This window comes from Mugil cephalus, chromosome 5, assembly GCF_022458985.1.
Source record: "Mugil cephalus isolate CIBA_MC_2020 chromosome 5, CIBA_Mcephalus_1.1, whole genome shotgun sequence".
Lineage (NCBI taxonomy): Eukaryota > Metazoa > Chordata > Actinopteri > Mugiliformes > Mugilidae > Mugil > Mugil cephalus.
This window is the reverse complement of record NC_061774.1, coordinates 15,133,111-15,141,883: the sequence shown is the minus strand read 5'-3', so window position 1 is coordinate 15,141,883 and position 8,773 is coordinate 15,133,111. Positions and strand designations below refer to the sequence as shown.

Genomic DNA, 8,773 nt, shown 5'->3' with positions numbered 1-8,773 from the left:
GTAGTAGAGTAGTCTTGATGAAAGTCGGACCTACTGCTTTTTTGGTGAAATGATCTATTATAAACATTCGACTGGTTCCTCAACGCAGCCTCTTTGTACAGAAATATTGCTTTTTCTGTTGTGATGCTCGAGAGAGGAGTGGTTTGTTCATGCATGTCTGGCAAGCAGAATAAATAGTTTGATAAACACTGATTAATAAGACATCAAATAGCACCGTGTTGGCCTATCATTGGCTGCCACCATCACATTTTATAGGGTGGTTCCCTGGAGAACTGTTTTCAGATACAAGGTTAGGTGTCCAGAGGGCTCGAGGCTTCTTTAATGTACCTGGTTTTGGCAAAATAAGCTGAATTTAAGCGAGTTAAAGGGTGTACCGTTCTTTGAAGCTAAACTCGGAGGTCGTTGTCGTTGATAGAGTTCTGAAAAGTACAGATTTGGCAAATGCGACAACCGCCGAGAGACGAGTAATAATCAGGTCTGAATATAACCAGTTATAAATCAGAATCAAACTGCCAGTGAATCTCAGCCAGGAGAGTGCGACGCTGGTGTTTATGGCAACGTACGAGCGACAAGTCACCGACTTAAATAATACTGCACTTAAAAAACAAAGTCCACTTAAAGACAATCTTTACACGGGCCGCCGTCATGAGAAACGTCAAACTTTCCACCCGGCACAGTCGGAGAAAATCGTCTCGAGCAGTTTCAATAAAATCACATTGACAAAAAGCAAACACCTCATCACAAAGAGACCGACTGAGAGGGGGAGTCCTCGGATACCCATGTGAATGGTGGAAATGAGCAGACACGAACTTAACTTTGGCACACGGAATGAGGAGAGCTGGCAGAGAGGTGAGGACCGAGCCCGCAGCTGTGTTACGGCAGTGTTTGGATGGAGGGGACGCGTGCTCATAGCCCTTTGTTGAAGTAAACCCTCTCCACTCCCGGGTGGCTGGCCCGGATTTTCTCCTGCAGCTCCGGCTCCAGGCGGCTGACTGACATGGAGCTGGATCGAGGAGAGAGAGAGAGAGAGAGACACACACACGGGGGTCAACGGGTCGATCGTGCGCACGCTGCTGCAGACGCTTTTTACGCAACTTTTCAGGCAGAACAGAATCCTGCACACTCTGCGTATGCATACAGCCAGACGGAGATAAGGTTGTGCGGCCGTGGCGGCCGACTTGCTGATATCTCTGTGTCGACTTTGACTCACCTCTTCTGAGGGAACAGTGCACAGCAGAGCGGGGTGGCGAACACCAGACTGAAAAAGAAACACAGATCTATGAAACATGCAGTTTGCAAACTTTAAAATAAGTGCATTCAATTACACAATCAGGTGTACAGAACATTTTTATGGTTATAAATATTGCTATTATATTATAACATTTTGTAAAAATGGGTGAATAATCTGTTTACGGATTAAAAAAAAAAATGAGACAAAGCAGCATGCTAACAACGTCAACGCTAACACTACTAATGTGTAATGTCATTGCTGAGGCTGATGGGAATGTCCGTGTTGCACAATTAAATGATCCCATAATTAGACAAAGCAGATGGGTCATAACGTTATTACAGTCACGAGGGAAACGCGAGCGCGTGTACTGAACTTCAACCCATCAAATAGTTGTTAGCCCGGCTGATAATGCTGTAAAATTCGTATTACACTGAATAAAATACTTCACGTGTCAGGAAATGTCACTGGATTAATGCAAATATCATACAAATGTCCACATTTTTGCTGCAATGCACATTACCGCCTTGCAAACATAGATGCTCCGGTGTCCATGTGTTGAGTAACTCTAAAGTTATGGTGATGGTATCAAACTAAAATCTGACTAAATGCCAGGATTTCGGATTCCCAGTAGAACTTGACACTGTAAAGAGATCATAAATGTTATTCACTCCTGTCTGTCTGTCTGTCCCTATAGCATCTCTTCTCTTGCGTGCGCCTGTGTGGCTTATTGGCTGCTAATCACTGTCATGACGTTTGTGCCGCAGTGAGGGGATGTCACAAATTATTTTAAATGGTCACGCAGAGGCAGAGGTCAGCCTCAAAAGGGGGAAAAAGCTGAGCAGCAAACCTCTAAAAAAAAAAAAAAAGAGCCTTTAAAGTCACCTAATTGCCACGCAGTGGGCTGAATGAACCTAAAACACTCATATCGTGGTTGTAAGAAATCAGGACAAGATTTCAAAGGAGTCCCCCGCATGATGGCTTATCAGGTGGACCGTCTCTGACAACTCACCAGAATCCCACCAGGCCGACTTGAATAGGTGCACTCATCCATGGGAACTTCTGAAAAGAAAAGAAAAAAAAAACGAGTGAGGAGCACAAAGGGGCTGGAGAATTCCCATATTAGAGCGGCCTCATGTCCTCAGTGCTTTTCATTCCTCTGACCAGCACAAGCACGCACCTAATAACCACCACACAACTTAAATGGCATTTAAGAATCTGTCATCTTTTAATGTTCAGAAAAAAAAAAAAAAAAAAGAACACATTCCCTGGTGCCTACCTTCAGGAACGCCTTCTTCTCCAAATGGTTCATTAAAAACGGGGGGATAGCTGAAAAGACACCAAAGAACGTCATTTTAACGTAGATTGCTAAAATGTCGATTTGTTTGATTAAACGTCGGTACCCGCATATCTCAGAGCACCTGTGTTACTGAACTGATGCTACAGATATATCCGTACCCATTCCTGGAGAAGCCATGAGGATCCTAGAGACCACAACCTGAGAGATTGCCTGCTGTGCAGCTTTCGTCGACTCTCCTAACCTGTTGTCATTTTCATCTGTTATGGGGATGCCGTGCTGAAGCTCTCTGAAGATGAGAAGCGGAGAAAATTACAAGCGACAATGGATGCAGTGTAGGTGACATGTGTGCAGGCTGAATAAGACTGTGTAATTTTTATGAATGAAAACAGTTAAAGTGCTAAGGGAAATAAAAGCGTCAAATGGATTTTAATAATCAATTTAAGAGTTGAAGTGAAAGCTTCAGGTGAAGATTAAGATGCGGCTGAAGTTAAAGGAGTGAGACAGACCTAATGAGACTGGGAATTTATGTCTAAAGCTCCTGTTAGCTTTTGTGACTTTTATTTTGAAAATTCTAACCAAACATGGTTAATAGTAATAATGCGTCGCTGAAAACAAAAACGAAGCAAAGTTTAGATTCCTTTAAGACACATCCAGGGAGTAATACATAAGAAACAGAGACAAAAATGTTAAGTTGCATCACAGATTTCTTTTCATGCGAACAACATAAAACTGGCAAAAATAAAAAAGTCCAAGCCGGCCTGGGGCTGGTTAGTGGTCGCCCTGCTGTGCTGTGAAAGGCTTTGATCAGTTGAGCCACACCGACACAGTTTTTCTGTTGCTCAGCACAGCAAGATAAAGTACTGAACGGGTAACAAAGCTCTGCTAAACTACATTTATCGCAACCTATTCACAAAAATAGAAGAAAGAAAAAAAAACTGCCAGTTTGCCAGTGAAAAGCTTTCGGTGCGAACCAACAACAGCAGGAAAGGTTTGATTTGCAAGAGAAGTGACTTCAGACCAGAGGCATTCAGGTAGAACAGGGTTGTCAAACTCATTTTAGTTCAGGGGTCACATACAAATTAATGTCAAGGAGGCTGGACTACACACACAACGCACAATAACCTATAAATAACTTTCCCTCACTTTCATCACTTTCCCTTTGATTTAGCGCAAAGAAGAACGAGTGCATTATCACAATGTTCACATTTAACAAACTATCCTTTTACAAAATATTCTAGGATTTTTTATTTTAAGATAAACAAGGACAGTTTCAGCACATTGCTGCCATCTACTGTTTAGTCCTGGGTCTCAGTGTTGTGTGTTACGTCCACAACTCCTAATAAAACTGCAGTTAACTTCAATGAAAACTGTCTTTGATATTCACACTTTGCTCTGGCCCCCGGGCCTTATGAGGTAGAAGCGACAGATATACTGAGTGTAAAATGTCGTATCAGGCACTAAAGCAGGAATGTGTTGATCTGGTACTGAGTATCAATCACATACTGGCAAAAATCACTGGATCTGATATAACAATACTTCTTATCTTCTGCAATCTACAATCCATTATCGTAAACCAGCACATAAACGCTTAAGAAAACTCGTAAAGTGACGTAAAGGGAGAGGCGTAATACAGATGTGTCACGTGAGTAGAAGCTTGAACGCAGCCCCAAATAAGGCAGTCCAGCCTTCCCCATTCAAGAAAGGGTAAAAGATTAACGGGTATCAGTAAGATACAGTGACGGACCCAAAAAAGTGACAATCGTCACTAGCAGGCGTTGTCGTAAGATTTTGTTCAAGAAGTGAAACTGAAATATCATCAACTTTGAAAATGCAGAAAGGCAGAAAATGTGTCATGTGATCAGTGCAACAGAAAACAAAAGTACTGGAAAAAAAAACACGACTTGTAAAAAGGTCGTAGGCGATAATTAATTTCTAATCAACCTAGATCTTTGTATGAGAATCACGTCGAAATATGACCATGATTATTGTTGCATGTGCTCACAGTAAACGCCATTGTGTGCGGAAATGATTAACATGTGAAAACCTAACGGTGCATGTCCTCCTTACCTTTGTCTCATCAGTGGGATGTTGATACAGTTCGCAGCAGCCACAGCAGCAAATGGGACAAAACGTCCAATCAGAGGTGAGATATGCTACAGTGGCGGGGGAGAGTCACAAAAACATTAATCAGACCCTGCTGCTGTAAAACAGCAAAATCATATTAAACTTTTCAGACCAGAGGAGGCCTCATTATACTTATATATATATATTTATATATTTCAGACACTGGACATGGAGGCTTTTCTAACATAAGGGGGAATCTACAGCACGGAGTCAGTGCAGAAGCTGCCATGGCGACATGCTGATTACTGAGCATGACCCTGTAAATAACATGGTTCCTCTACCACAAAGAGACTATTTATGCGCGGGTGACTTCACGTCAGCGCACCCCATGCGTCTGAGGACACTGCATTAAAATGAGATGTAGAATGGGGTTAGATGGACCGATACCTTTGTTAGTGCATTTAGTCCTAGAGCGGTGGCAACTGCCCCCGTGGTGGCAGACACATAAGCTGTGCCAAGCTGACTGCAAACAAAAGAGTCACCGGTCACGTCAAACACACACACACAAAAAAAAGACTGTCCGAGCAAGAACTAAAGGGTTAATATGTGGAAGTGGCAAAACGTCTGTCTCTTACCTGACTGTGATCGGGGCGTCGCCGCTCCGGTTGGTATAGTTGACTATTGCATTGAAAGACTGATTAATCCACTGCCAGAACAACACAGCTGGAGTCGTCCTGCAAGATTGAACATGAAATGTGATGACGAAAACATGAACATGTAGATTTAAACTGACATTTTCCTTGACTGATGTCCCACTCAAGTATCAACAGATGAACCTTATTCAGAGAAATGAAAACGTTTTCTAAGAACATCAAGAGTCCCAGTAAAGGATGAGAGTACACTGCAAAAACAGGATTATTAGAAAGAAGCATAATATTCTTCTATTCAATGAAATCATCTTTTATCAAGAAAAAGAAATATCTGCCAATGGGTTAAGCTTTTTTTGCTTGGCAAAAATTCTAAACTAAAATAAGTACAAAATTCTTGCCTCTGAACAAAATATAAGATGTATTTCTTTGATACAAGGATTTTTTTGCTGTCTTGACACTCCCTTTTTGCAGTGCATGCCTGTATGCTCAGTGCCAGCATCCTGAAACTGATGCACCTAAACCGAAACCAGACTTCACATGTCTGATTTTTGTGCTTCCCTGTGTTCAGCTGTAAAAAGCCACAGCAGTGAGAGGGAGAAATTAACTAAAAAAGCACGAGCTTGTGCGTTACAGTCGAATAAAATCAAACAGTTTCTCACTTGTAAAACGTCATCATGCACCCGGTGATGGTCATGTTCATGGGAACCTGTGCTGACATGCGTCCGATCAGGATCATCTTCTCCCCGGTGTCGGGATGGAAAGCCGAGTCAAAAACATATTTGGCTCTCCACAGCTCATCCTCTGTCAGGCCTGGAGAGACTACACCTTGCCTGTGAGAGAGTTAAAATAGAAAACTTCACGTTCGCATCGAGCTGCAGGTGAACGGCTGCCGCCCAGGCTGGCCTACCTGTAGTCAGTGATGATTTTGTGCGCGTGCGCGAGTTGTTCGTTGGTGAGGAGGATGTTCCTCGGGTCCGTGACGGTGAAGAAATGTTTGGCCCGACCTACAAATGTGCTCTGGTCCCACCGGGGCTCCTTGATGTTTATGGAAGTGGATAGCTCTGCTGCCATATTTATCTGGAGAGAAAAATGTTAGGACGTCACATTTTTGTCGGAGCACGCCGTGACCTTCTTCCACCCTTAGAAGCAGTAATGGCAATCTGAAGCGCTTCCTGCCAAAACTAGACTTCAACCGCTTCATTCTTAGAACTACACTTTTATACACATTGACATAAATCTGACTCCTTCATGGATCCGGCGCCCTGCTCCTCCTCATTTCCCCTGCACACACGTATCCATGAAGTAGAGACTGTAGGATACAATGCCCCTTTTTTGACTGCCATGCTGCTAATTCAGTATAATGTTGCTATGGTGACGGCTGACCTGACACAAGGGTTTGTGAAGCGCTAAATTGCAAAGCCCTATTATGGACGCGCAGCAACCCCCAAACTGTGTCTGAAAAGCAGGTCTTTTGCAAGTGACGAAGCCCTCTGCATGTCACGCACACCGAAAATCACTGTAAGGAGGTGAAAAGGAGGGGGGCCCGTTTTAATCAACAACCTGCACATTCACTGAGCTGCAGAGGGCTCGTCTCTGCTGCAGATGATGCAATGTGTGGGTTTTGTTACACCTAGTCAAGACTTTACTTAAAACCTTTGTGCATTTATTAACTGTCTGAAACCAGATCGGACTGGCTCGTACTGCACTATCAGGAATATCAGCTATGTGGATGTGCATGCAGCCTTGCTCATTCCTGCCAGTGTGTGTGTGTGGGGGGGTCCTGTAACCCAGCCTGATCTGGTTTTTAACCATTTGCTCCGCACGGAGCGCAGCGAGGCCTGGGGACAACGACGTGCTGGGAGTCTGTGCAGCGGTGTGGGACTCTACCTGAAAATGCACCAAAGATGGCTGCTGGATTGACAAGAAAACTGGAGGGGGAAAAAAAAGAAAAAAGTCTTTTCTTGGATGGAGGCTGTGCTGCACGGAAGGCGTGCTGTCTCTTTAAACTGAATTAAACTCACGAGATGGCAACAAAAAACCCCCCCTCCATCCAAGGCTCAAGCACTGCAGGAGTCGGTCTGTGCGGAGGTTGCAGGGCACTTCCCCCGGTCACCCCCTCCTCAGTTATTAGCATTGATATGACTCCGAATGATCGGAGGACTGAACTTTGGACTCAGGGGCGGCCTTTGATCGATAGACCCTCGGCTGCGTCTGCCCTCACTCTCGACCAATCAACGGCGGCCTGCGTGGCTACACATTAACCTGCGATCCACAACAACTCCTCTCAATCAAAGACATCACTTAAAAATGCTGCGAGCAGCACCCGGTGACAGATGTTTTGCTCCGTGTGAGCGCCGCTGTCTGCGGGTAAAACGTGCATTGTGAACGGTTACGCTTTATTGTCCAACCCCGACGTAGACCAGTCAGGTCTGGGCTGGAGGTTGCTTCTGCATCTGACAAGAAGAAAAAAAAAAAAAAAAAAAAAAAAACATAAACCTGAACAATGAAAACCCCCCAAGTGTCATAATTCCAATGCGGCTAATTAGGCACGACATCTGTCCGGCCCGATAATTGTCCAGCTGTGCGCCCCAGATTCAACTAGTATCAGCCTGCCACATCCACACAGACAGCAGGCTTCTCAAGGAGAAGAACTGTCTAGTCACTGTAACGCCTAATTGAGACACGTAGCTTTATGAGCGTGGATCAATTGGAGGAAGAAAAAAAAAACATGTACAGGCTACTTACTGCACTGTGCTCCGGCGGTCCGCGAGAGGAGTCCCTGAAAGGCTGCAGCCAGCTATTTCTTTTTTTCTCATGCAGCAGCGTCAGCACAGCCACAGAGAGCACAGAGGCACATCCCCCAGTGCCAGGAACCTCGCCGAGAAAGTAAAAGCCCTGCCTCAGTTCACACGGGAAACCCCCTCCAGTCTTACCGGGAGAAACGAGCCATAAAATTACCTTTGATGATTTCCTACTCTCCTATTAAGCGGCGACATGCTCTGAGGTGACAAAGTTAAGTTCCAGTTCCAGTTCTCCTTTAAAGGCATGCTTTTATTTTCTGCAACCGAGGCCAACGCTACATCCGTCCGCACTCAATGCATCGGCGCTGCATTGATTTACAGTAAATCATTAATGCATATAAAAAACTTTGCAGGATTGCAACACAACGCGACTTTGAGTGCAACGAACAGACATTAGTAAGAATGAAGAAGCAAATGTCCGATTAAACAGAGAAAGCATTCTTTGGTTAATGTATTGGCGCATAAATAAAATAATAGATAATAGATAATTAGCAAAACAATACAAACCTAATTAAATGAATGAATGAAAGAATAAATTAATCTAATTAAATTATATATAATAAATAAATGTGTCACTGTTTAAATTAATTAAACAGATCAAGACAAATTACCCAGTTTCCTGATCACATTCACAGTTGGGCCGATTGTAGCTGTGCTGGTCCTCTTGTCATACTGTCAAATGATCATCAGATTCTGGGTGTCTGTTTCCATCTAGTGGTGACTGGTGAGT

At 43.8% G+C, this 8,773-nt stretch overlaps 1 protein-coding gene across 3 annotated transcripts; it reads right to left on the bottom strand.

The window, feature by feature from the left end:
* Window positions 1-754: 754 nt before the first annotated feature.
* On the bottom strand, window positions 755-8,760 carry sfxn1 (sideroflexin 1). Of its 3 annotated transcripts, none has more exons than XM_047585738.1 (11): window positions 8,655-8,760; window positions 6,150-6,319; window positions 5,902-6,072; window positions 5,228-5,326; window positions 5,040-5,115; window positions 4,596-4,681; window positions 2,687-2,814; window positions 2,508-2,557; window positions 2,241-2,290; window positions 1,211-1,258; window positions 755-1,003 (listed from the first exon to the last, which is right to left on the bottom strand). In XM_047585738.1, the coding sequence occupies exons 2-11, from the start codon at window positions 6,311-6,313 to the stop codon at window positions 907-909; spliced, it is 969 nt and encodes a 322-aa protein (XP_047441694.1). In that variant the 5' UTR covers window positions 6,314-6,319; window positions 8,655-8,760; the 3' UTR covers window positions 755-906. The 3 variants fall into 3 exon arrangements, with proteins under 3 accessions (XP_047441694.1, XP_047441693.1, XP_047441695.1); XM_047585737.1 differs by lacking the exon at window positions 8,655-8,760 and adding an exon at window positions 7,988-8,155; XM_047585739.1 differs by lacking the exon at window positions 8,655-8,760 and adding an exon at window positions 7,130-7,148.
* Between the last annotated feature and the right edge of the window lie 13 nt (window positions 8,761-8,773).

What these genes read in the sequence shown, in the direction of transcription:
- sfxn1 (XM_047585738.1), bottom strand. Translation starts at nt 6,313, where the DNA reads ATGGCAGCAGAGCTATCCACTTCCATAAACATCAAGGAGCCCCGGTGG. An exon ending in CATGGCTTCTCCAGGAATGG is followed by an intron (nt 2,558 to 2,686) that starts GTACGGATATAT and finishes GTGTCTTTTCAG; the next exon opens with CTATCCCCCCGTTTTTAATG. An exon ending in GTCGGCCTGGTGGGATTCTG is followed by an intron (nt 1,259 to 2,240) that starts GTGAGTTGTCAG and finishes TTTCTTTTTCAG; the next exon opens with TCTGGTGTTCGCCACCCCGC.